Source organism: Solea solea, chromosome 3, assembly GCF_958295425.1.
Source record: "Solea solea chromosome 3, fSolSol10.1, whole genome shotgun sequence".
Lineage (NCBI taxonomy): Eukaryota > Metazoa > Chordata > Actinopteri > Pleuronectiformes > Soleidae > Solea > Solea solea.
The window spans coordinates 1747899-1775397 of record NC_081136.1 but is presented as its reverse complement, the minus strand read 5'-3'; the positions used below and the strand labels follow the sequence as shown (position 1 = coordinate 1775397).

The following is a 27499-nucleotide window of genomic DNA, read 5'->3' as shown; positions in this document are numbered from 1 at the left end:
ACAAGAGAATAGCATTTGCATTTACTTTAAGTAGATTAGAAATGTAATTAGATTAGATGCTAGCAAAGTTTTGGTGTACACATATAACATATCACGCTATAAACATGATATGTTATATGTGTTTGCTAACTATAGCAAACACATGTACCATGAGTATTGTAAACATTAGCAAGGTTTCTTTGAGCATGTTACACCTGTTTTGTATTTGTCTTGTATGTATCATGCTAACATTTAGCATTATTTTATACTAGATGTGTTTTCTCAATGTTAGCATGAAGATACAATTAAAATGCTAGCATTCTACTGTATATGTGCTACAGCATGCTAATACTGGGTGGACTTTAGGCAATTTACTAGCTAACTAACCAGCCTTAAATAACGAATTTAGTGTATAATGCTAACATGTAGCATGCTATTGTTCTAAATGTGTATTCTATGTTCGCACCCGAAATTTAAATATTGTCTGTGCTAAGGCATATTAATTATTGCTAACAGTCGGAATAGCATTTTGTGGAAGATGGTAGCATGCTAAAGGTTTGTTGTATTAGCATTTTTATATTTTTGTAGATTTAGATTTTAGATTAGATTTTGTAGAGTTCTTTGAGCGAGTTTGAAGTGATACGAGGTGATAAGAAGTGATAAGAAGACGTTACCAGACAGTAGATGAAGAGGAACTTGAGGATGTCCAGCAGCATCCGGCCCAGTGAGATCTGCAGAGGCCCGAGGTGAGAGTTCGCCGTGAAGAGCGAGATGAGTCTGAGCGAGCTGAAGATGTTAGCGATGGCGAACAGCGCCTCCGCGATCAGCGTCGGATGCCACATCTCCCACTCTTCTCTGGGTCGGGACGAGTTGTACTGGACGAGGGGACGGAGAGGACAGACAGAAAACAGGGAGACGATCGGTGATTCAAACAGCAACATGTGTTGTTTCTCTGAGATAAAACAACAACGACAACAACACATGTGCTCGACAAATGTTGTCGTTTCACCAGCAGCACAGCGAAACGTTTTTCCTCTTCTCTCTCTCTGTCTCCAAACAAAAACTGAGCGTTTTCAAACAAAAACTGAGCGTTTTTTAACAAAAACTGAGCGTTTTCAAACAAAAACTGAGCGTTTTTTAACAAAAACTGAGCGTTTTCAAACAGAAACTGAGCGTTTTTTAACAAAAACTGAGCGTTTTCAAACAAAAACTGAGCGTTTTTTAACAAAAACTGAGCGTTTTCAAACAGAAACTGAGCGTTTTTTAACAAAAACTGAGCATTTTTTACCAAAAACTGAGCGTTTTCAAACAAAACTGAGCGTTTTCAAACAAACCGTCTCTCCGTTCATCCCTCGACCTCCTCCTCATTCTAAATTTAGCCGTTCAGATTTCCACAGGACTTCTGTCTCGTTAGCTCTGCTTCTATTAGCATCTTTCCACACACGTGCACACACACACACACACACACACACGGTCTGGTTTCCATGACTTCAGAGGACATTTCCTGGAGACCAGACACAAACCTTCACCATAAATACTAACCTTAACTGAACCATACAACATGTCTTTAGCTTAAAATGTAATAATCACGTGATTTAATTAAGTAGCAGCAGCTAATGTGTGTGTGCGTGTGTGTGTGTGTGTGTGCGTGTCACCTGTGTAGGAGGAACAGTTGCCACCGTCAGTGACTCACATCTGCTGCAGATGGCCACGCCGTCTGGTCTGTGTGTGTGTGTGTGTGTGTTTGTGTGTGTTTGTGTGTATTTGTGTGTGTTTGTGTGTATTTGTGTGTGTGTTTGTGTGTATTTGTGTGTGTTTGTGTGTATTTGTGTGTGTGTTTGCTCTTCATAAACAGATAACTCTTGTGCACATGCAGCTGAACAAAGTAAAGCTGTGCAGCTGCGTTTACACGATGACGCTCGGACGTAAACATGGACATAAACCATTTTGTTCCGGTGATGATATTTGAAGCCAGATTTTCTGCTGTAGAGGATCATGGACATAAAGGCTCCGCCCACAAACCTGCCTGACCAATCAGCTGTCAATCATCTGCTTGTATGCAAAAACGTAGCGTTTTCAAACAAAAGTGGAACTAATCAGAAACACGATCATCAGCGTGTTCAGAACGAAGTAAACCATGCTTTTAGTTTGGCTGATGTTAACATTAAAGGGGCGGGGCTTATGACAAACACTTCACACAGCCACCAGGGGGTGAAACAAATGTTCATGGAGCCATGATGCTGCTCACGGGCGTGAGACTCGGTGGTAAAAGAACGTGGGCATGAGACTAATGCGGACCATCGTGTCTCCACAGACACAGGCCACGATGTTTACCTTCACATACGCGACGATCTTCAGCGAAATCGTCGCCAGGTAGAGTGAGTTCATGGCGAAGTCCATCAGGTTCCACCAGTCGTGGATGTATTCCGTGAAACCACCGTCCCACATTTCCTTAATCTCCGCCCAGATGAAGCCTGCGACAAAAAAACAAAAAGGCAGTGTTTTCAAACATAAACGAAGTGTTTTCAAACATAAACAAAGTGTTTTCAAACAAAATTAAGTGTTTTCAAACAAAAACGAAGCGTTTTCAAACCAAAAAATAGCATTTTCAAACAAAAAATTTGCATTTTCAAACAAAAACGAAGCGTTTTCAAACATAAACAAAGCGTTTTCAAACAAAAATTAAGCGTTTTCAAACAAAAAAAAGAGTTTTCAAACAGAAACAAAGCATTTTCAAACAAAAATGAAGCGTTTTCAAACAAAAAAAAGAGTTTTCAAACAAAAACTAAGTGTTTTAAAATAAAAACCAAGTGTTTTAAAATAAAAACGAAACAAAAACGAAACATTTTCAAACTAGTTTTCGGGGAACTAAAACTCTGTGATAATGTGGACGTCAGGCGTTATCAGACCAGAATTTGAAAAAAAAAACCACAATAGTATCCATCTGCAAACCGCAAGCGAGGGGTGGGTCGATTAGTGGAGGTGGGGGTGGAACAGTAAGCAGGGGCAAGACTAACAAGTCCCACCCACTTAAAAGTTACAAAACCTGTTTGCAAATCGACGAGTGGGGAAAAAACTCAGCTTCTAAGTAGTTTAGCATAATTTATCTCTCTTTTTTTTTTTGGTTGTGAACACATGAGTGGATGAAACACGTGACCGTACCGAGCACCCACGGCAGAATCATCCACTCCACCACGGTGGGCGGCGGCCCCTGCATGTGGAGGTTGGTGCGTGCGATGTGCTGCGAGGCGAGCAGCAGCAGGAAGAGGAAGGTCAGGTACGACGCCGTGTGACAGATGAACTTGATGAACGGCTTCTTGATGAAACGACCCAGCGCACTCTTCGGCGCCAACAGGTAGATCTGAGGAGGAGGAGGAGGAGGAGGAAGACGACCTGTAATCACCTCACAAACAGCAGCTGTCACTGTGTTATTATCACACTCTCATGTGTGATGTTATGTAACCTGTGAATGAATAATAAAGTTTCACTTATTCAAATGAGAAAAAAAGCACATTACTGTCAGGACCAGTTTATCGTGAATGTTGTTGTCGTACGTTTGCACTTTCACAGACGTCCACTAGGGTGACGTCCACTTGTTTCCTTTTCTTACCAAACTTTCCTTCTCTTTCTTTTCCTCCTTGTCCCTTTGTGTCTTTCCTTTCCTAATCTAGCTGCCTTGCTTCCTTCCTTGTTCTCTTACCAGTGAAAACACGGGAAACATGAGTCCGATGATGAAGCACGTGACCAGTTTGACGGCCCAGTGTTGTCTCCTCCAGCCCGGAAAACCGTCGTACCACAGCGTGGCCAGAAGCTGCTGACAGTTCGGCTGAGCCACGAACTAAAGGAGGAGGAGGAGGAAGAGGAGGAGGAGGAGGAGATAAAGGGACAGTTAGTAAATAAAATAAACTTGTTAACTTGTTGTAAAAGAATAAACAACAACATTGTGAGTTTGTTTTTTATTCACATTTGTGTCACATGATCAACATAAACACACACTGATGTAAACAGTGTGTGTGTGTTTATTTTTATTTTCAGTGACATGAACAAATCAAAGGTCACTTCCTGCTGCTAGCAATTGCTAACAATAATGGAACCTGGCCCTTCAAAATAAAACACTTTGCTCTCCTTCCCTCTTGTCGCCCAGTCTTTCCATCCTCCCACATTGTCAGCTGGTAATCTATCACTGGTCGTGTGTGTGTGTGTGTGTGTGTGTGTGTGTGTGTGTGTGTAGCCTTCACACCTTCACACAAACACACTCGGCTGAAATCATCTTCACATTTAGCGGAAAAAGGCAAATGTCTGCAGCTGTCAATCAAACACTTCACCACAGGTGTGTAAATCACTGCATACATGAATAATTAATCCTGTCACCTGTCGCTCACAGAGTCTAACAACGCTCTTTAACGCTTTACTGCAAAAACCACATCGCTGAGTGTTAGCAGCAGCTAACTCTGTGTTAGAGGTTATAAATGAACTCATACGTACTAGCTAGGTAGCTAAGCCATGTTTACATCACCTGTCTGTCACAGGAAGTTTATTTAATCTTATACTTAAGGGTAAACAGCTAAGGGCTAAAGTTAGCGGCTAGTTTGCTTAACACACTCAACATTCAAGATTCTTGAATCTTTCTTTCTTTCTTTCTTTGCATCCAATTTATTTTTCCTCTTCTCCCTCCCTCTTCCCTGTCTTCTTTCAGTCTCTCTCTTTCTCTCTCCATCCCTCACTCAGCTCCAAGTCTGTATCTTGTTGCTATAGCAGCAGTATGCTAATGAGCTATGAAAATCTCCGAGCTCTACCAAACTACAGCATTCTCTCTCTCTCTCTGTTTCAGGCTCGAGTCGACTGAGACACTTTCGCATTTACGCTGAATGTGAAGCATTGAAATGTTGCTGCACTGCATTGTGGGTCCATCCCTTTGCCAAAGTTAAGACAACAGCAGCACAATCGGAGCTAGCGGACAATGTCATTCTCCCTGTTAACAATATTTTTTGCCCGACAACAAAAGATAACACGTTTTTATCACTTTAGCAACATTAGCAACACTTGCTACAGCCATGGTAGAAAATCATATATTTAAGTAACGCGTAAACTTCGTCGTCAGTCGTGTTCACTCAGGCTAACGCTCCCAACAATGGCGGTGACTTAGTGATGGCTCCATCAGACGGAGGAAGAAACGTGATTTCAGTAACTTTGAACGAGAACCCACTGACCTTGTCAGGACCAGTGGTCCTCATGGAGACCAAAACCTGGTCCTTATGAGGCAGAACCTCATTTCTGAAGAACTGGTTGTGTATACAGTCACATCATGTGGACTTAACATACATGACTCCATTTTAAGGTGAAGACATGTTTTAAAGTTGAGGTCAGAGGTCAGAGGTCAGGGCACTAGTCATTATGGTTAAGGTTAAAAGAAGTCTACAGGAAATGCATGTAAGTCAATGCAAAGTCCTCTAAAGTCATGGAGACCAGAGTGAGTGTGTGTGTGTGTGTGTGTGTGTGTGTGTGTGTGCCCTCTGGCTCAGGACATGTGTCTATCGATCAGTTAAAGCTATAATTCATCTGCACGCGGTGAATAAAATATGAGTCGAGGACGATATATTATTCATACACACACACACACACAGCACGTGTATAATTTACAAAACAGTGAGTGTATAATTTAGCAGGACTGCAGGTATCACAGGCTCAACGACAACAACTAAAAGATTTAAATGGTTTGAATGATTCAACACACACACACACACACAGAGGAGTTAACGTGGGTTAAGTGTGTCGTAGCTTCAGTTAAACTCAGTCACATGTCAGTCAGACTTTACGTGAAAAAAACAATCATTCCGTTGATCGGACTGAAATCTGACGTACGATTAAAACACGAGTGACTTGAAACTTGTCAAATTCAGACGGACGTTCTGTGAGCGATGTTTTCCGTCACAGTCACGCGATTAAAAATCGACTTGTCCTCTGTTCATCCCTCCATCCTTCATGTCATCATTTATCAAAATGTGCGCCTCTCAAAATAAAACCTACTTCTCCTCTTCTTCTTCTTCTTCTTCTTCTTCAGCTGTGACCTGAAATGACCTCGTCCTCTCTCTCTCTCTCTCTCTCTCTCTCTCCACTGCAGGTGAGTCACTCGTTCATCTGCTGACTCTATTTCTGTTCCTGCTTTCCTTCATGTTCTCTCCATCATCACCACCAGTCTGTCCAATCACTCCATCACTCTTTCATCCCTCCTTCTTTCACCTCCTCAACGCTAACCTCCGTACCTCCGCGAAGAGATCAGTTCTGATTGGTTCTCTTCCAAGTTAGTCCCGCCCCCCCAACATTTACGCCAAGTGTTTAATTCACTGACAAAGCTTCAGTGAACTACAGCTGTCTCTCTCTCTGTCTCTCTCTCTGTCTGTCTTTCTCTCTGTCTCTGTCTCTCTCTCTCTCGATGTCTCTCTGTCTGTCTCTCTGTCTGTCTGTCTCTCTGGGACAGTTGGGGTTTGATCGTTCAGATGCACACACGAGGGATGAGGAGACAAGGAGATGTTTAAGGAAGTAAGAAGAGGTATGAAGAGGCAACACAAAGTATGAGGAGACAACACAAGGTATGAGGAGACAACAACACAAGGTATGAGGAGACAACACGAGGTATGAGGAGACAACACGAGGTATGAGGAGACAACACGAGGTATGAGGAGACAACACGAGGTATAAGGAGACAACACGAGGTAAGAGGAGGTAACCTGAACAGAGGAAATGAGGAGTAAGAGAGTAGGAGTGAGAGGAAGGAGAGAAGGTGTGAGGAGAGAAGGTGACAGAGAGGTGAAGAGAAGTTATGTAACACACACACACACACGTGGTCGTCATGGCGTCCATCACTTCCTGTGTCACATGAACATAAACAGTATGTTTAATAATTATTACATTAGTGAGTGACGGGAGGCTCAGTGGGCGGAGCCAGAGCAGCTGCAGGTGATGAGCATAAACACAACAGGTCACCATGGTAACGTATTCAAACAGCACATGATGTTCAAGAAGCAAAAAAATAAATTTTGTCAAAGTTTTTCAATTTATATGCTAATGATTAAACATTAAACATCACCACTGTCACCATGACAACAAGGACAGACGAGGCCTTCATCCCGAACGTGTCCTAAATCTTCACCTTTGAGTCTTTCCTCGTTAATCTTTGTCGTAAAACTTCACAAAGTTTAGGTAAAACAAGGGAACCAATCAGAAAAGCCCTGATGCACTAGGGGCGGGGCTTAACACGAAGGCTATTCATTGAAGTCGGAAGACGAGACGCTCTCCCACTGAGACGCCGTCGGCCATTACTGAATTGCTCTTAAAAACACTACAAGCTCCTTTTTTGACATTTTCATCTATGTCGGTTGGCCACGCCTCTGGAAAGTGGGAGGAGACTACACCCCTTCCCAGACTGAAGCTGCCAGCCGCTAGCCGATCAACACAGCTCCCTCACAGTGTTGGTGTCTTACCTCCTTCTGGTGATACTTGATGGCCAGCTTGAGCTTGGCCAGGTCGTGACACTGCCTGGGGTCCAGCTCCTCGCTCTGGTCGTTGTCTCTGTGGTTCAGGATGGTCTCCAGCTCTCGGGAACTCCTGGCCTGGTCCAGCAGGTCTTTGGCGAAGCGCTTGCACTGCTGCGACAGCTCCTCGTACTCCTGGCGAAACTCGTTCTCCACCTGAGAGCAGGAAGACGCCACAAGTTCTCGTACCTGTCCATGACTTTGATGTTTTCAGGTAAAAGACTCCGCCTCTAATGGTTTCGAACTCTTGGAAATTAAAGGTAAAATATGGGTGGACATTTATTGGAGGAGGAACAAGTGGCGTATAAATTATATTCTCCAGAAGATTTCATCAGCCCGTCAGGTTCAGGACGTGGCATCCCTCCAAACACACTTGGAGAATCAATGCAGACGAGAAGTGAGGACAGATTTTGGCCTCTTAACAAATGAAATCAGTCATATTAAGTCTATTTCTACATGTCCACGTCTTTATCTCACTGTGAGACAGACTTTTCCAACAGGAAACTCAAGTTTGTAAACCACTCACTCTCCCACACCAAACCCCATAGAGAAAATCAGTGATTTTAGCTCACGGGGACACAGGAGCTGCTGGTCTACTGATGCCTCGTGTGGTGACTTTGTGTCACTGACATAAACCAGAATGAAGGACTTCAAAACTTAGTGATGGAGGCAGCAGTGGATCAACAACTCCTGTGTGCTGTGACGTTAAAATCACTGGTTTTCTCTATGGGGTTTGGTGTGGGAGAGTGAGTGGGTTTACAGAACTTCAGTTTCCTGGTGGAAAAGTCTGCCTCACAGCGACAAAGGTCGATCTGACTGTGACCCAAACCTTGCTGAGCTCTTTGAGTTCCCAGCCCAGTCTGAAGGCCGTGAGGATCGGATCTTCACTGGACAACGCGATGAGCGACGGCGAGGCCAGAGCTTTGTAGATGTTGAGTCGGGATCTTGAATGTCGAAGGCTGTCGACCTACAGACGCAGGTGTGGATGGGGAAAGAGGTCAAGGGTCAACAACAGTCCTACAGTAAACCTACAAAGAATAAAATCCCTATTTAATGTGTTTCAGCTTCGCTCAGGTGAGTTCTCTGGTTACATTCTGTGTTTTTTGCTCCTTCATAACAAAATAATCAAGATATTTTTACATTTCCTGACACATAAACCATACTTTTTTGATACAGTTGGGGTTATTTTTTGTTGTATTATAAATACTGAAACAACAAAAAAACCCACAAATCTCACCTCTGAACTGGACACGCATTCAACACAGTCACAGCGGATCTGGTGTGGTCTGGGAATCGTGACCTGACGCAGAACAACAGGGAAAATACGTCAATACAGATTTAATCTGAACAAACTGGCTCTGTAACACAATTACAGGACACTTCTCATCAAATGTTGCAAACGCTGCAACGTCCACTCACCTTCCTCTGGACGAGCAGCTTGATGATCTCGTAGTTGTTGGTGTGAGCGGCGAGCATGATGGGAGTGATGTCTGGCGTGAACTCGGAAAACTGACTGTCCATCATCAGCGAGGGAACCTGGAAGAGAACGGATCAAAAACTTGTATAAATGAGGCAGAAATAACGCTGTGTTCCACTAGTAGTCGGGATTCCAACTCGCGAAGTCACAGCGAAGACGACCTCCGACTTCCGACGTTAATGGAACACAAACTCAAACCACGAACACGACACAAACAAATGAACTGAAAAAGAGAAATTCATAAAGTTTGTTGTTTTTAAGCGGAAAATAAACTAACTTAGCAGCACCTGTGTGGGCCCTCACAGCTGCCGCCCTGCCAGCAGGTGGCGCTATGCCCTGGACTCAGTTTTTATGTGCCGATATTTTCTGTCCAGGTCGTAAGTTTCGAGGCAGATCGGTCAGTGTACGGCAAAGTTAGAGGCCACTTCCTGTTTCACGGCAAATGAGCGAAATTTGCCAAATTTATGATGGTTGCCGTGGCCACACCCCTTTTGAATCTGCGAAACCTTTTGGTAACTTTTCATATGTGACGTGGCTCGTACAAATTGATGCATTTTTTAAAAAAAAATTGAAATGTTGGTACGATACGAGCTCAGACGAATTTGTTCATTTACGAAGTTGCCGAGATGGGACGCCAAATTCACAAAGGCTGACTTCCCGTGGAGTTAAGGCCATGGGCGTGATAGACTTTTTTGTTCATCTCGGTCTGCTACATGTTTCCACCAAGTTTCGTGACATTTGGTGCAACTTAGTTACGGCTTCCTCCATCCGGGTTTCACCTTAGGGGGCGCCACTGAGACATTTTGCACCACTTTTACTAATTTCTCTGATTTTCGAAACTTTTTCACCAGTTCTGATTTGTTTGCCAATTTTTTTCTGTTTTCACCGACAAAAAATTTAAATAACGGAATCTTAAGTCGTAAATCCCGAGTTCCGACTTCAAATGGAACGCGACGTCGTAATGTATGAACATGGCCATGGATTTAAAGGTTCCTGTTTGAATGTTTTCTCTCAGACTGAAGACGAGCAGCAGAAGTGACTTCAGTGAAGACGGAGGAGAACAGATTTGTTCTCGTCCTCGTCCAGCTGAGACGCGACCAAAAAAAAACATAATAATACTGGAGAAAAAAAAGAAAAGAAAAACAACCTTCCCACAATCCTCTGCTTCCGCCAAGGGTTGGTTACCATGGTGACGCAGCACCACACAGCCTCGGAGCAATCCAAGAATTAATGGAACAGAGATGATTCTCTGTTTCTCTTCAATGTCTTTACTTAAAAAATCTAATATCTGCATCTCATTATTGAGCTTTTTCAACGCCGACATGTTCACAGAGCGGAGTGCAGACACCGAGAATTACGTGTAAATGCACAAATGATTTACACGTAGCCTTCAAATACACATTTTCTCTGTGAAAACTAAAGTTTGTGAAGCACTCACTCTCCCACACCAAACCCCATAGAGAAAATCAGTGATTTAAGCTCACAGGGACACAGGAGCTGCTGGTCTACTGCTGCCTCGTGTGGTCACTTTGTGTCACTGAGGTCAATCTGGAAGGATCTTAAATGCTGAATTCACCAAATGGCACATGTGGACTTATTGATGGAGGCAGCAGTGGATCAACAACTTCCTGTGTGCTGTGACGTTAAAATCACTGATTTTCTCTATGGGGTTTGGTGTGGGAGAGTGAGCGGTTACGTCTTAGGTGTAAACTGACTGAGTCTCAAATCCTTTATCCACACACGCTCACTTGTTTCTCTCCGCTGGGCCTCCTGTGCGACAGCAGCAGCTCCACGGCGCCCACCACCTCCTTCCTGATGGCGTAGAGGAGGGCGTCGCCCGTGTGGATGCCGTGGTCGAGCAGCAGCTCCATGATCTCCAGGTTCTCGTTCTCGATGGCGATGAGCAGCGCGCTGCGCCCCAGCGGGTCCAGGCAGTTCACGTCCATGTTGTAGTAGACCTCGGCCTCGCGCAGGGCGTGCTTGACGCCCGCGTAGTCGCCCTTCTCCACGGCGGTGAGGTACGCGCGCTCCTCGGCCGACAGCTCCACCTCTGCGCGGACGATCTGCAGAGGGATGCGGTCGCGGTACGGCGAATACGTCGCCTGAAAAACACGAAACGACGACATTAAAGCATCAAAAAAACATCGTTTTTGTCTAACAATCATAATAATGTGTTGAATTACGACACCTTTTTAACAACTAGATTTATTGATTTTTAACATTTATTTATGATTTTAAGACAAGAGGACGCACGTGAATACTTAAAGAGAGAAAAATGCAACAAAGTATAAGAAAACAACAATAAAAACAACAACAACATGACATTTTCTCTATATTTGAGAGAAACATTGTGTCCTAATAAATTAACAGGTTAATAAAAAAAATCAAGAAAACAAATAACAGGTTGAATTTACTGTGTTTTAATGGTTAAAACTTTCAAAAATCACAACCTATTTCATTTTTTTCATTGATTCAACGACATCAAACTTAGTTTTCTTCATGTATTTATCACTTTCACTAAAGGGTCAAAAAATCTTTGTATTTTATTAATTCGTTCTCTTCTGTTATTGCTTGTTTTTGCTTGTTTTTTGAATTTAAAGCTCATTTTAATCAGAATTTTGACACATTATAAGTCACATTTTGTTTAAAATGTGACGTATAAATAAAGTTTGGTTACCGTGTATAAAAAACGCCCACATTTTTAAAAGTTAAATGTTTTTTAAAAAGGGATTTTGTTGAGAATCAGTTAAATGTCCCATCAGCCACTGCGGCAGTGCAGCGTCTCATTGGTCGGTTTGTAAACATGTGACTCTTCAGTGTCAATAAATCACTTGTTAGTATTTTATGGGAAAAGTGAAACAAACAAGACGGTGTCGTCGTTTTTCATCTCACGACTCGAAAAACCTTTAATAGAAAAAAAAAAAAAACCTGCTGCGTCATCGTGTCGGTGAATTTCACAGCCTCCGCGTGAACACATGATTTATGGCGGGGTGAAGTAGCCGCGGCGACGCTACAGTGAATAACGTCAGAGTGCGATGAAAACGCCCGCGGCCTTTTTTCATCTGTCACCACGGAAACGACTCAGTGATGGATGGTGTGTGCATATGTGTGTGTGTGTGTGTGTGTGCGTGTGTGTGTGTGTGTGTGAGACTCACCTTCTTGTAGTACAGCTGTGTCATTGGATTCATCTGGAAAAAGAGAAGAAACTGTGATTAATTTTAACATGACAAAGTAAAACAATTAAAGGAATAAATCAAAAAAATCCACGTTACTTTAAGTCTACGACGTCTTAAGAACACAGTCACGTCTTTATTTCACTTTTCCAACAGGAAACTGACGTTTGTAAAAGCACTCACTCTCCCACACCAAACCCCATAGAGAAAATCAGTGATTTTAGCTGGCGGGGACACAGGAGCTGCTGGTCTACTGCTGCCTCGTGTGGTCACTTTGTGTCACTGAGTTAAATCTGAACAAAGAATTTCAAAAGCCGAATTGACAAAATAAGACATTTGAACTTATTGATGGAGGCAGCAGTGGATCAACAACTCCTGTGTGCTGTGACGTTAAAATCATTGATTTTCTCCATGGGGTTTGGTGTGAGAGAGTGAGTGCTTTACAAAGTTCAGTCTTAACATGTTTTCAACATGTTGACATAGATTTTACGGCTGCAGCTAATGATTATTTTCCTTAAATTGTCAGAATTTAATAGAATATATATTCAATTTGAATGAATTCTTTGTTATATGGCGCAAAGAAACAAGAAAATATTCACATTTAAGTGGCCAAAAAATTCAAAAACCTGTTTTAATTGTTAAAATAAACACACAAAAATACATTATTTGCCCACGTTATAAGATGAGTCTTAAGTGAAGTGGGTAAAATCTGGTTTTCCCTCGTTTATTCGTTTCAGCACCTCAGCATCATACAGAAGAGAGAACACGGACTATGCCTTTAAGGTGAGTGGAGGGCGATCAACAGGGTTGTGGGTGTTGAGTTTATCTGCAGTGCTGTAAGAACAGTCAGTGGAGCGCTGTGTACAGCCGTCAGCACAAATACACCGTCACCATGCAGATCTGCTGCACATCTGCATTCACCGCTCACACACACACACACACTCACAGCAGGGCTAATCTCAACTACATAATCTAATCTCGAGTAAAACTCAGTCGTCAGCGTTTGGTAACGCACAGACGTGAGCGGATAAAAGTTCAAATATTTCAATCTTCAGTAAAAACGAGAGTTTCTCTCCTCGGACACTGACTCAGCACTTTTCACAGCAGCAGCAGCAACAGCAGCAGCAGCAGCAGCAACAGCAGCAGCAGCAGCAGCAGCAGCAGTAACAGCAGCAGCAGCAGCAGCAGCAGTAACAGCAGCAGCAGCAGCAGCTTCCACTTTCATCTTCACGTTTCCTGATGAATGAGTGAACTCTGACTGTGGCTCAGTTTGAAAAAAACAATCAAACTTTATGTTGGAATAGATTTTCTAAAAATAACTCTGTCACCAGCAGGGAGCGCCGTAACACAGAGGGTTCTTTACTGTTCTGTTTTTACTAAAGTGATTCACAGCAGGTGTGTGTGTGTGTGTGTGTGTGTGTGTGTGTGTGTGTGAGAAAGTGCTGACTCATCACTCTGCAATTAAATGTAAAAAACAAAATACTGCTGTCGTGCACAAAAAAAGAGTAAAGAGAAAAGAAGTAAAAGAAAAGGAAGTATTTGAGAGATGAACACATGAAACCTGTTTCTTCACAGGTATGAATGAACACATGAGGAGGTGAGGCTTTATAGTCGTCGTGACGCTTAATAAGTTAATAATTTTAAGTGTACGTGACAAAAATGACTCAAAAATGACTCAAAAACAACTGTGATAGCCATGTTTCTCTGAGCGTTTAGCTTTGTGTCACTGTTTGCTTAGCTTAGCAACATTTCACTGTGTTTAGCATTTAGCTACATTTCAATGAGCCTTTAGCATTTAGCAATGCTTCAATGAGCGTTTAGCTATGTTTCAATGAGCGTTTAGCTACGTTTTACTGTGTGTTTAGCATTTAGCTATGTTTCTCTAAGCGTTTAGCTTCGTGTCACTGAGCATTTAGCGTTCAGCAATGTTTCACTGTTTGCTTAGCATAGCAACATTTCACTGTGTTAACATTTAGCTACATTTCAAAGAGCCTTTAGCATTTAGCAATGCTTCAATGAGCGTTTAGCTACGTTTCAATGAGCGTTTAGCTATGTTTCAATGAGCGTTTAGCTATGTTTAACTGTGAAAACACTTCCCTCACTTAAGTGCAGACTTAATACTTCAAGCTCAATCACTGGCAGCTAGCTTGTTGCTAACCTAACATTTGCTTTCTGCTCATTTATATGTAGCTAGCTTGTTTTGTTATTGCTGCCTTTAGCATTTTGTGCTGTTGGAAACAAGCAGCCTTGACTTGGTCTCAGAAGGTGATGACATCATCACGTCCTCACATTTGTCTCCAGTCGTGTCCAAAAAGAGTGCGTCAGTGTGACGTCACAGCGACCACGGAAAATCAACTCTTTATTTCTGTTTTATAGAAATACATTCATGTGATTTGACGGCGTCGTCTTTCATCTGAATCTGAATCCTCTGTGGGCTGAAGTGACCGAGTCATAAATGTTTTATTGACAGTCGCACGGAGACTGACTGTCGTTCCTCCGGAAGCTTCCACAGGAAAATTGTTTCAGGAAATAATGAGGCTGATTAAAGTGGATTAACCGCAGAGGAAGAGGAGGGAGGAGAACGTGTGACCTCAGCATGTTCGACGACGCTGACCTTCCTGTAACGAGCTCAAGTTCAACGTTTTCTTTTCACTCCTTTTATATTCGCAGCGATAGATTCACAGTCACGGCGACCTGAGCTCATCAGAGCTGAACCAGACTAGACCAGAGCTGAGAGAATATAGATTTAATATAAATACAGTAAAGAAGAGACAGGAAACAGAGGAGTGACACAGCGCTAATAACCTGTGTGTTTTTACCTGTTTGTCCCACAGCTGCTAGTAAACAGGAATGTTAAAGTTTGTAAACCACTCACTCTCCCACACCAAAGTCAGTGATTTTAGCTGCTGCCTCGTGTGGTCACTTTGTGTCACTGATTTAAATCTGAACGGATTTCAAAAGCCGAATTGACAAAATAAGAAATTTTGGAGGCAGCAGTGGATCAACAACTCCTGTGTGCTGTGATGTTAAAATCACTGGTTTTCTCTATGGGGTTTGGTGCGGGAGAGTGAGTGCTTTACAAACTTTAGTTTCCTGTTGGAAAAGTCTGTCTAACAGTGAGATAAAGACGTAAAACGTGTTCTTAAGATATCGTAGACTTCATAGAACAACCAATACGATGCAAACTCTCTCACTCTGAGTCTCAAAAGGAGGAGCAAACGTTTACGATGTAAAGCACTCACTCTCCCACACCAAACCCCATAGAGAAAATCAGTGATTTTAACATCACAGCACACAGGAGTTGTTGATCCACTGCTGCCTCCATCACTAAGTTCAAATGTCTCATTTTGTAAAATTCGGCGCTGGAAAACCTTTGTTATGATTTAAATCAGTGACACAAAGTGACCACACGAGGCAGCAGTAGACCAGCAGCTCCTGTGTCTGCGTGAGCTAAAATCACTGGTTTTCTCTATGGGGTTTGGTGCGGGAGAGTGAGTGCTTTTACAAACTTCAGTTTCCTGTCTAACAGTGACATAAAGGAAGTAGACTTTATTAGCGTCGTCTTTTGTTAAGTGGGTATAAATCTGCCATGTTTTCAGACCTTGAGGAAAAGAAAACTCTCAAGGACTCAAGACCAGCTTCATTTGTTCCACATCCGTCGTTCATTTCCTGTCTGTTCACGTTCACGTCTTCTCCCCAGACCTCAGACTCTTTCACTCCTCATTCTCTCCTTATCGCTCGTCCTCAGAAACCTCTCTGCAGCGTCAACATCCTCGTCTTTTCCCCGTCGCTGCATATTTGAGATTTTCTGCTCTATTTTCCCGTCTCTCAAGTTAATAAAAAAAGAAGAGCTCCATCTTGAACTCGCGTCTCCTCATTATTCTCCTCCTCTCAGTGTTTCATTGCGCCCTCATCTTGTTTGCCCCTCGGCTGCAGAGGAAACTGGTCGTCACATCAGAACCCCCCCCCCCCCCCCCCCCCCCCGCCCCCCGTCTTCTCCTGCTGCATTTTTTAAACTGCAGTGCTTGTTTACACTGAGTGAATCAGAGCTGCATCGACACTGAGCGTCTGTCCTCCGTCCGTCAGTCACTCAGACGCTTCACTTTGAAACACAGTAAAGTGCTGAGCATGAATACCTGACAACAACACTGGGGTTTGGTCTCGATTCAGTCCCTGATTTTGGTCTTGACTTGGTCCCTAAAAGTTCTGGCTTTGGCTTTTACTTGGTCTGTAAAGGTTCTGGCTGGTCTTGTCTCAATCCCTAAAAGCATTGGTTTTGATCTTGACTTGGTCCCTAAAAGTTCTGGCTTTGGTCTTGACTCAGGCCCTAAAGGTCTTGACCTGGTCCCTAAAAGTATTTCTTTTGGTCTCAACTCTGAGTCCCTAAAAGTTCTGGCTTTGGTCTTGACTCAGGCCCTAAAGGTCTTGACCTGGTCCCTAAAAGTATTTCCTTTGGTCTCAACTCTGAGTCCCTAAAGGTTCTGGCTTTAGTCCTGTCTCAGAAAGTACCGGTCTTGATTCTTTCCCTAAAAGGCTGTATCTCGATGTTGACAGTCACCAAAAACCTTAGCTTTGGTCTTGACTTGATCCACAAAAGTCTTGGTCTGGACCATAAATGTCTTGGGTCATGCATGAGTCTTGATCTTGTCTTGATCTCTATCCACACTAAAACCTTTGGCCTTGGTCTTGACTCGGTCTCACTCCCTTTTAAGTCTTGGTCTATACAAACTGTGAAGCCTTTCAAAGTCTTGGTCTTGGGTACATTTTGGTCTTGTTCGTGTGGTCTTGACTTGATGCCTAAAACTTGGTCTTAGTTCAGTCTCAGTCCCTTAAAGACTCAATCTTGCCCTAAACCTTTTGGCATTGGCCTTGATTTGGTGTCAGTCCCTTTTATTCTTGGTCTTGACAAACTGTGAAGTCTTTTAAGTCTGTGATCTTCACTTGATCCCCAAAAGACTAGGTCTATATCCCATGATCCCTAAAACTCTTGGCCTTGGCCTTTGACTTGGTCGCCTGATCATCCTTGAACCTGTCGTCTCACCTCGTGTTTATCAAGTTCATTAAAGACAACAATGAAACCACTTCCACTGAGGAGGAGGAGGAGGAAACACGAGGCTTAACAATGAATCAATGGAGAGGATTTACGACACTCGCAGCAGCTGCTGAAGACTTTGACGAACTCTGGGCCCGGAGAGAATTAACAACCTGCGACTTCCAGCCAAGATCCCGTCACATCTAAATCCAGGACAGAACACTCACCACTCCCGCGAATCAATTTACCTCCATATTTTTTATTTAAGAAAAAGAAATCTTCCCGGGAAACAGTCATTCTTAAAATAACGAGTAGGATTCAGCGAAATTGTCGCGTAGACATTAAATGTAGACATTCTCTCTCTCTCTCTCTCTCTCTCTCTCTCTCTCTCTCTCTCTCTGTCTCTCTCTCTCCATCTTCCACTTGTCATGAGCAGCAGCTGCTGCAGTGACCATTAAGTTCCTCCTCAGTCTCAATAACTCAAACACACAGCAGCCAGAAATAAAAAAAGAAAGGGAGGGAGGGAGGGCGACCTTTGGTAAAAACGACCTCCGGACATGAGACGTCTAATTCAATGACTCGTCGTTAAAATCATGTTTGATTCACACGCTCGGAATAAATGTAATAAACTGTCCAGCAAGTCATGTTTTAATCACACTGAGCCTTTAAAGTGGAAAAATATGAGTCATATTTTTATCTATCGCACGTCACATGCTACGTGGTTTTGGCTAAAGTGCGAGAAATGGTTGTACAAACCTGTTCTTTATGTCGCAGAAAAAGTTATCATTGAGGTAGCATTAATGCTAATGTTAGCATTTGTGCTGTGTTAGCATTTGTTGTGTTATTGCTGTGCTTACGTTACATTTAGTCAGGAGCTGTTTCTGCTAGCATAAATGTTTGTACATTTGCGCTAATGTATTAGTGTTAGCATTAGGTCACATGAGTTTTAGCGCTAAGTTTCAGTGTCAACGTTAGCGTGTAGTCAGTTTCAATGTTTTTAGCATCAAAGTTTTGCTCACATTATATAGGTTGTTAAGCATTGCTTGTTAGCATTAGTATTAGTACTAATGTAATCCAGTGTTAGCATTGGATTGTTGGTTCGTTTAGCTACGGTGTACTTAGGACTTTTAGCATTAAAGCTAGTGTTAGCGTGAGTGTTCAGAGTTTTCATCCTACCATTACAGGTGGCTTAGCATTGTTCAGCATTAGCATATAATATTGTTAGCATTAAAGTTTAAAATTTAACACTATTATTAGCTGTACTCTTAGCCTGTGTTATCCTCTGTTAGCATTATTAGCGAGTGAGTTAACCTTTGTTTTAGTGCTAGAGTTGTGTTGGCTCTAAATGTGTGGGTGTTAGTTTGTGTTATGCTAGCATGTACTTAGCATTAGAATTAATGTTAGCACTAGTATAATTTTTACATTAGCTCTAGCACTACAACTGTATTAGCACTATTTTTCATTATATTAATTATATTATCTTTATTAACTTATATTAATGAGCATTTTCCAGCTGCTTGATAGCGCCACCTTTTGTCCTTAAAGTTCAGAAATAATCAGCTCGTTAAAGGAGGAGGCGTTAAAACAACAGGAAGTGATGGATGGAGGGAGGAGAAGTAAAGGAGGAGGTGGATCTTTCATGAGTGACCTCGCTCCATGTTCAGAAGCGATAACCTGAGAAGACAAACCCGCGGCTCTGCTCGCGCTGCGTTCGAGGACCTCGCTGCTACGGCTTTGATGAAAAAGGGGCAAAGGCAGAATCTTAATTAGAATCTTAATTAGTCTCCAAACAACCTCGACACTGAAATGTTGACCCGCGGAGTCTGAACGTGTCTCTGAACGCGGCTTTGATGCCGGAGGGAGCAGGATATGGAATGCGGCCGGGCAGAGTTTCTCCCTCCGTCTGATGGGAGGTTTGGAAACGAGCTGAACGTGTGAAACTGTTCACTCACTCTCCCACACCAAACCCCATAGAGAAAAGCAGTGCTTTTAGCTGGCGGGGACACAGGAGCTGCTGGTCCACTGCTGCCTCGTGTGGTCACTTTGTGTCACTGAGCTAAATCTGAACGAAGGATTTCGAATGCTGAAGTGACAAAATGAGACATTTGAAGTTAGTGATGGAGGCAGCAGTGGATCAACAACTCCTGTGTGCTGTGACGTTGAAATCACTGGTTTTCTCTGTGGGCTTTGGTGTGGGAGAGTGAGTGGTTTACAAACTTCAGTTTCCTGTTGGAAAAGTCCGTCTCACAGTGAGATAAAGACGTGAACGTGTTCTTAAGACGTCGTAGACTTAAACTGACGTAGATTTTTATCACATGACTCTTTAGTTAATTGGCTTAAAACTTTCTTTAGCCTTGTTTTTCCTGCACACTTAAATCCCAAAGAAGAAGAAGAGGAGGAAGAAGAAGAGGAAGAAGAAGAGAGAAACTGAGGATGATAAAAAAGTGTTGGCAGACATAACTTTGTTGTGTAACGCTCTAAATATAGAAGCAGAAGGAATTCGATGTTCAGAGACGAGACCAGTGAAAATATCTCAACCTCAACTCTACCTCATTAAATCCTGAGGGAATTTTTACTGATCTAATCCCTCCGCTCCTCTTTCTCCCTCTAATCCCACTTTTTTTTCATTGCGAATTTAAATTTTTCTCCCTCTTTTATTGCTCTTTTTTTTTTACCCCTTCAACCCGTCATATCCTCACTCATTCATCCTTCACATCACCTCTCTCTCGCTCCCTTCCTTCCTGTCCTCCATCCTGCCATCTGTTATCCATCTGTCATCCATCACCCTCTCCTTCTTCTTCTTCTTCACCTTCTCGTCCCTCATGTGTCTGTCATCCTCTCGTCGGCGCCCGACACCTTTGTGGAACGTCGTTAAAATCCTCTCGTCTCTCACTCTGCTGTCACGATGATTTAATTAGGGAGATTTTGAGCAGAGGTCGCCGATGTCGGATGTCGCTGCATTTTATTACTAATAATAATAATAATAATAATAATAAACGACGAGTCCTCACTCTGTGGTAGAAGATCACGTTTGAAGAGTGGGGAACAAATCTTCTCTGTGAAGGTCAGGAACATTGTGAACATTTGAAAGTTTAAATGAAGTCTCCACGTTGAACCAAGTCGTAGGAAATGTTTCAGAGTTTCTTTCAATTTTCTTATTTTTTTTTTACTTTTGGATAAAAGTAAAAATTGTGTAATAAATAATGTTGTCTTTGAGCTGAACACTCACCAACGTTTGAATGACGTCTCTGCTTTAATGTGTGTGGAATTTTCAGGTTTTAAAATAAGTTTTCCACTCATTTTATTGGGGGAAATTGGTCGAATATTTCAGAAATCATCAAATATTTCAAAATAGTAAATGGACAAAATGGAGTTGAACATTTTTGACTTTGAATAAAGTTTCTACGTTAAAGTGCGTGGAGTGAGCGAGACGCTGAATATTTGAGTTTAAAAAAAGTATTTGATTCATTTAAATGGGAAAAAAAAAAACGTACAAAATAACGTTGAATATTTCGGAAATGATGAAATAATATTCCAAAAATTTGATACCGTAAATATCAAATCCATACTGTATATATTCTGGTGACGTCATGTCTATAACCTAATTGCGGATATTATTTGTATATATGCTACATTTTTACCTGAGTTAACGAACAAATAAAGACGTAAGAAGAAGGAGACAAAATGGCCGCTGCCATACAACAACGATCGAAGACCAATGAGGTCCTCCACTCCTCCTTCCCTCGTCCCCTGCTTCCTTCCCTGCGTCCTTTCCTATAATTTAGTCACTGGTAATTATACAATGAACTATAATTGAATTTGTTGTGCTACATCAGTCTTCTTAATTGGTCTGTGTGTGTGTGTGTGTGTGTGTGTGTGGAATCAGTGATGGAGTGTGTGCACTGACGTGGATCACTGGACGTGACATTAAACACACACACGCACACGCACACACACACACACGCACACACACACACACACAGGGAATGATCCTCAGTGGTGATAAATGGGGTTATTATCACATCACCTCTGAGTGAAGTGTAAAGAAGTGAGGAAACAGTAACACCTTAGGATTCTTAACACACTCAAGTGTGCGTGTGTGCGTGTCTATGTGTGTGTGTGTGTCTATGTGTGTGTGTGTCTGTGTGTGTGTGAGAGAGAGAAAGCGACAGAGAGAGAAAAGAAAAGAAAAGCAAAGTGTTTGCTTCTGTTTCCCTGATATGAACACACACACACACACACATGCACACGCACACACACGTCTCTCCTGTGATGCTTAGTCATGACAGGACGAGGCAGAGCGGTCGCCATGGAAACAATACGAGGACAGAAACAGCGTGTGTGTGTGTGTGTGTCTTTAACTCAGCAGCTACACCAGAGTGTTTGTTTTTGGAGCCTCTGAGCAAGGCACCTGCTCTCATCTATGTCAGTGAATCCAGTCGTAGAACGCTAAATTTCTCCCACACGCGACAAAACTACTATCACAACAAAGTGAGTGAGGAAGACGATCGCATGTCCCGCTTCAACGTCCACAGACTTCCGTCCCGTTACAATCAATAGAAGGAAAACCCTGCTGCGTCTTTGTCCATTATTATATTATATTAACCATGTTTGTTTGTCTCAGGCTCATCTTCACGTCTTTATCTCACTGTGAGACAGACTTTTCCAACAGGAAACGGAAGTTTGTAAAACCACTCACTCTCCCACACCAAACCCCATAGAAAAAATCAGTGATTTTAGCTCGCTGGGAGACAGGAGCTGCTGGTCTACTGCTGCCTCGTGTGGTCACTTTGTGTCACTGACGTAAATCTGAACTGAGGTTTTTAAAAGCCGAATTGTACAAAATAAGACATTTGAACTGAGTGATGGAGGCAGCAGTGGATCAACAGCTCCTGTGTGCTGTGATGTTAAAATCACTGGTTTTCTCTATGGGGTTTGGTGTGGGAGAGTGAGTGCTTTACAAACTTCACACGTCCACTTACATTGTTTATATGACTGTATATTAATAATGTTTACACACCAGTGCGAGGTCGACATGTCGCACACACACAAACACACAAAACAGGACACAGGCTAATTAGAGTCTTCTGTACATAACCTGTGTGTGTGTGTGTGTGTGTGTGTGTGTGTGTGTGTGTGTGGCTAATTAGTCACAAAGACAGCAGGCAGACGTCAGACAGTTCCCTTTGATCTGACTGACACACACACACACACACACACACACACACACAGTATTAAAGCGTCCACATTGTGTTATTGTGACTCTGACAGCGGACAAACAACACAAAAATTCTATGTTTGTGTGTGTGTGTGTGCGACCTTAAGAGTCAAAGGAACGCGACGTCACAACCTTTATTTTAACGTTTAAAATATAACTAAATGCTTCTGACTCCACCCACTGTCTTATTTTGAAAATATGCTGGGGGCGTGGCCTGCTAACGAAGTTCCCTCTGAGCGATAAAGAGAAATACGACATGGGGTTGTTACTGTTTTTAAAAAAGGGGGCGGGGTCTGGGACAACAAAGTCTTGCCGTTATTGGACAAAAAATGTGACATGTTTGACCAGAGAGGGCGCTAGACTTATGACAACATGAATCATTTACATAAACACCTGAAATAAAGTGGTTTAAAAGCTTAGCTCCACTTTAATGAAGTGGGTTTTTGTTTTTATTAAATAAAATAAATTAAATTGCACTTCCTCTCTTCTTTTTCCCCTCCTCCCTTTTAAAATGAAAACCTGTTTCCTCTCCGTCCATTAAGTCTGGCAGAAAAAATCTAATTATGGTTGAAAAAAAAGAAAAAAGCCACAGAGCGAAGACGACGGGACGGAAGACAGCGACGTCCTTTCACCGCGTACGTGAGGACATGAACATGAACAAATGAAATCAATAAAAAGACATTTTTAAAGCTTAAATCTAAAATAGATGCGGTTTAGAGACAGACCGAGCAGAGACGTCCAGGACAATAAGAGGGAATATGTCTGCGCTCGTCTTTGCCTCACGGAGTCTAAATATTCATGGGGTGAAGAAGAAGAAGAAAAGAGCGAGACACACGTGTGAGTGACAGGAGACGAGGAGACGAGGAGACGAGGAGACGCTGACTCATTTAACCGTTTACTCGTCAAAGACAAGAGACGGGAAGACGGAGGAAGACACTTCCACTCTAGAATCAGGAAAATTGGAAAAGATAGTCAAAATGTCAAGAATAAAAATTGAAGAAGCTCCGAAAGCTCTTCTCCTAAACTCTCACACCGGCAGCCATTTTGGGACTAATGCTAATCGCTTTAGATTCTTTTTTCTTTCTTTTTTTGTGTGTTTTAATGTGCAATTAAATTCTTAAATTGTAAATTGTTTGATTCACACAATTTGCATTGCCTGGTGTGATTGACACAAAATTAGTAGTTAGGTTTAAACATCAGTTTATATTCCAGTATATATAACATCAGTTTATATTCCAGTATATATAACATCAGTTTATATTCCAGTATATATAACATCAGTTTAAGTCTACGACATGTTTCACGTCTTTATCTCACTGTGAGACAGACTTTTCCAACAGGAAACTCACGTTTGTAAACCACTCACTCTCCCACACCAAACCCCATAGAGAAAACCAGTGGTTTTAACATCACAGCACACAGGAGTTGTTGATCCACAGCTGCCTCCATCACTAAATTCAAATGTCTTATTTTTGTGAATTCGGCATCCAAAATCCTTCGTTCAGATTAACGTCAGTGACACAAAGTGACCACACGAGGCAGCAGTAGACCAGCAGCTCCTGTGTCCCTGTGCGCTTAAATCGCTGATTTTCTCTGTGGGGTTTGGTGTGGGAGAGTGAGTGCTTTACAAACGTGAGTTTCCTGTTGGAAAAGTAGGTCTGACATCTTGTGATGGAGAAACTGAAGAGGAGCAGAACTCTCGCTCTCTGTCAGATCACTTTACTGCATTATAAATAAAGGCTATTTCATATTTTTTGACAAATACACAACACTGTCCCTCCTGACACACACACACACACACACACCTGGAAAACCAAAACACTGCTGATGTCATGAGCCGTTAACTACCCTGGTTGTCATGGTTACCAACATGAAGAGTCATACAGCGCAGCGCCATCTGGAGACAGTGTGTCAGAGTTCTCACACACACACACACACACACACTGTAGAGAGACTGTGTGTGTGTGTGTGTGTGTGTGTGTGTGTGTGTGTTAATATTCAAACATGCAGTAAGAATGACAAACTCTCTCTCTCTCTGGTCATGTGATCCAATCAGAGCTAATGTGTTGCCGTAACGACCTCAGAGCGTCGTCAATCAGTCAGACAGAAACACTAAAGACGCTGTGGATGATCCTTCCCCCGAGGGGGCGGAGACACACGCGCACGCACACACACGCGCACACACAAATTCCTCAGCATCTCCATTTCCTCGTCTTGTGCTCCATCCCTGTTCTCTGCAGCACATCAATATGTGTGTGTGTGTGTATAGATTTCAGATGTTGCGTTCAGGGTCTCGTCCTCGTCGTCTCTAACAACCAGAGTCAGAATCAAAGCGGAGCCACGTTAGCAGCTAGCAGTTAGCTGTTAGCAGTTAGCGAAGTTAACTGTGTGTGTGATCTGATTATTTCGGTCACGTCGGAAACAGAAGCAGGAACAAATATCTGCGTCGTCATGTTCATATAAAGTGTGGATTCCACATGTTAAAGCCCAGTCGCCCCCTGGTGGCTGATCAGTATATTTGCCACTCCCACATCTGCGTCCTCCGGAGGAACCAGAAGATTACGTCTGTTCTTCTTTTTGTGTGAGAGTGTGAGACCAGACTGGAAAATCAAGATATTTAAATCACACACGGCTGTGAAATCATTTCATTTTTCAGAAATCTCGTCTCAGACGCGAGCGACACAGTGCACATTAACGTGTGTGTGTGTGTGCGTGTGTGTGTGTGTGTGTGTGGTGCAGCAGATGAATCCTGGGCCGGTGACAGATCATATTTATTCAGGCCTCAGGGGGAACATTTAAAGGAGAACAAAAGGTCAGGCAATCTCGTTTTATCCTCTCACACAAAGGAAAGAGTCGCGCGCGTCGCGGCGCCATCAGCTGATTAAATCAGGAACGAACGTAAACGAGCCACGAGCCACGAGCTCCGCGTTTGAATCAAGAAAACAAACAAACAAACAAACAAACAAACACACCGACGTCACAACAGTCTGCGGAGTTAGCTCTGCAGTCAAACACATAAATAACATGATATTCAAAATGTTATTATCTATATTTTGTGTGAACAGGTCTCTGATTTTGAAATAAAATGAAGTGTGTGTGTATGTGTGTGTGTGTGTGCAGGCTGTGATTGCACTGTATTGATATTTCAGCTTGTTCACCATTGCTGCTCCTTCTCCAGACCATAAACATGTCTGTGCTGGTTTTTACTGCTGCTCTGTCAGTCCATACATTGATCCGCACACACACACACACACACACACACACACACAATCTGTTTCTGTGTTGCTTTGTGTGTGTTGTTACTTTTCTACACTTTATTAACATATTTATATTTTATGTTTACATATTATATATTTATCTATATTTAAGTTAGTTTAAAAGTCAGTTGCTAAAAATGAAAGCTACAGCGTCTGTCTGTCTCTAGCTAGCTTAAAGTTTGCTAAAAATCTAGCTAAAAAACCCCCACTGCTACATCATCTATCAGTCTGTGAAGAGGTTAGCAAAACTTTGCTAAAAACAACAACATTGCTACAGCATACAGCATCTACAAGTTAGCTAAAAATGTAGCTAAAAATAGCATCCATCAGTCTGTGTAGAGGCTAGCAAAACGTAGCTCAAGTATAGCCAAGAAAATCTATCTAGAAGTTTTTTAGCTACATTTTAGCTAAACGATCAATACGGCATCTTTTTAACTAGAAGATAGTTAAATATGCTTAAAAGTTAGCATGAAGTTAGCTCACAATTAGCTCATTTTTTATCTAAATCTTATATTTGATGTCATTTAAATCTCAGCCTCTATTTATTTATCAACATTATTACACGATTTTACTGTTTTCTCATTTGTTTATATATTGATTGATTGATTAAATATTGACTATTTCAATAATATTGTGTGTAAATTGCACAAATTAAAAACAACTTAACCCAAGCATAAAAAAGGCGCTGAGTGAGATCATTCATTAATTCACTGAAAGTACATGGCTTTTTAAATCATCGCACGTTTTATCACCTGAAATATTTAAAGGTTTCACATTCATTTTGGATTCCAAACAAATGAGGGAACAGTAACTCATGCAAGGCCGAGCGGCGTAAACCTACGAACGCAGGACTTATTACATTTCATTCGACGCTCGTAACTCAACAAGACTGATGATGATGAAGCTACAGCTCATTAAAGCTGGCGTACGCGACATTCATTTATTTATGGCTATTGATCAATAATTCTATAATAATCTTTCATTATGATTTAAATAGTGTCGATACGAGAGAGAACTAGACTCCCGTTCCTCCTCAGGACTCGGTTTACTGAGTCTTTAACCAATAACAGGTGAGTTCAGACTATTTCATCACTGTTAACAACTGCTGACAAAAACTAAAAAACTAAAAACAAGTCAAAAACAGTCAGTGTGGGCAGAGTCTTTTCCTGGATGGTGAGGTAACGTGTCTGTGCCTTTTCGTCCCAGTACCAAACCCCATAGAGAAAATCAGTGATTTTAGCTCACAGGGACACAGGAGCTGCTGGTCTACTGCTGCCTCGTGTGGTCACTTTGTGTCACTAAAATACATCTGAACAAAGGATTTCAAAAGCCGAATTGACAAAATAACACATTTGAACTTAGTGATGGAGGCAGCAGTGGATCAACAACTCCTGTGTGCTGTGATGTTAAAATCACTGATTTTCTCTATGGGGTTTGGTGTGGGAGAGTGAGTGCTTTACAAACTTCAGTTTCCTGTTGGAAAAGTCTGTCTAACAGTGAGATAAAGACGTGAAACATGTTGTTAAGATAGTGTAGACTGAATCTCACCATCAGGGGGCGCTCACAGCACCTGAACTGTGCCTTTAAAGACGAGTGACTTGAGGATATTTAATTAAACGTTGTGTGTTACGCTCACATTCATATTTTACACAAACACACAAACACACACACACACACACACACACACACAGAGGCAAAAAGGTGACTTTAGCGGTCGCTCATGTTTATTAGGGACGTCTGTCAGGGGGTGGAGCTTATGTCCACACTGCTGCTGATGTTTTTAAAGAAAGGAGGTAAATGTGAAGCGACGGACGCTGTGGATCAGCGGTGA

The 27499-nt window shown here is 42.2% G+C and overlaps 1 protein-coding gene across 1 annotated transcript in view; it reads right to left on the bottom strand.

Moving 5' to 3' along the window:
* Positions 1–27499, bottom strand: part of trpc5a (transient receptor potential cation channel, subfamily C, member 5a) — a 45868-nt gene that overhangs the window by 10714 nt on the left and 7655 nt on the right. The window contains exons 2-11 of the mRNA XM_058625813.1: positions 12144–12176; positions 10737–11090; positions 8931–9047; positions 8749–8811; positions 8341–8478; positions 7461–7667; positions 3680–3817; positions 3142–3340; positions 2314–2453; positions 654–854 (exon numbers count right to left, since the gene is read on the bottom strand). Coding sequence (XP_058481796.1) covers positions 654–854; positions 2314–2453; positions 3142–3340; positions 3680–3817; positions 7461–7667; positions 8341–8478; positions 8749–8811; positions 8931–9047; positions 10737–11090; positions 12144–12176 — 1590 coding nt within the window. The remainder of the gene's footprint in view (positions 1–653; positions 855–2313; positions 2454–3141; positions 3341–3679; positions 3818–7460; positions 7668–8340; positions 8479–8748; positions 8812–8930; positions 9048–10736; positions 11091–12143; positions 12177–27499) is intronic.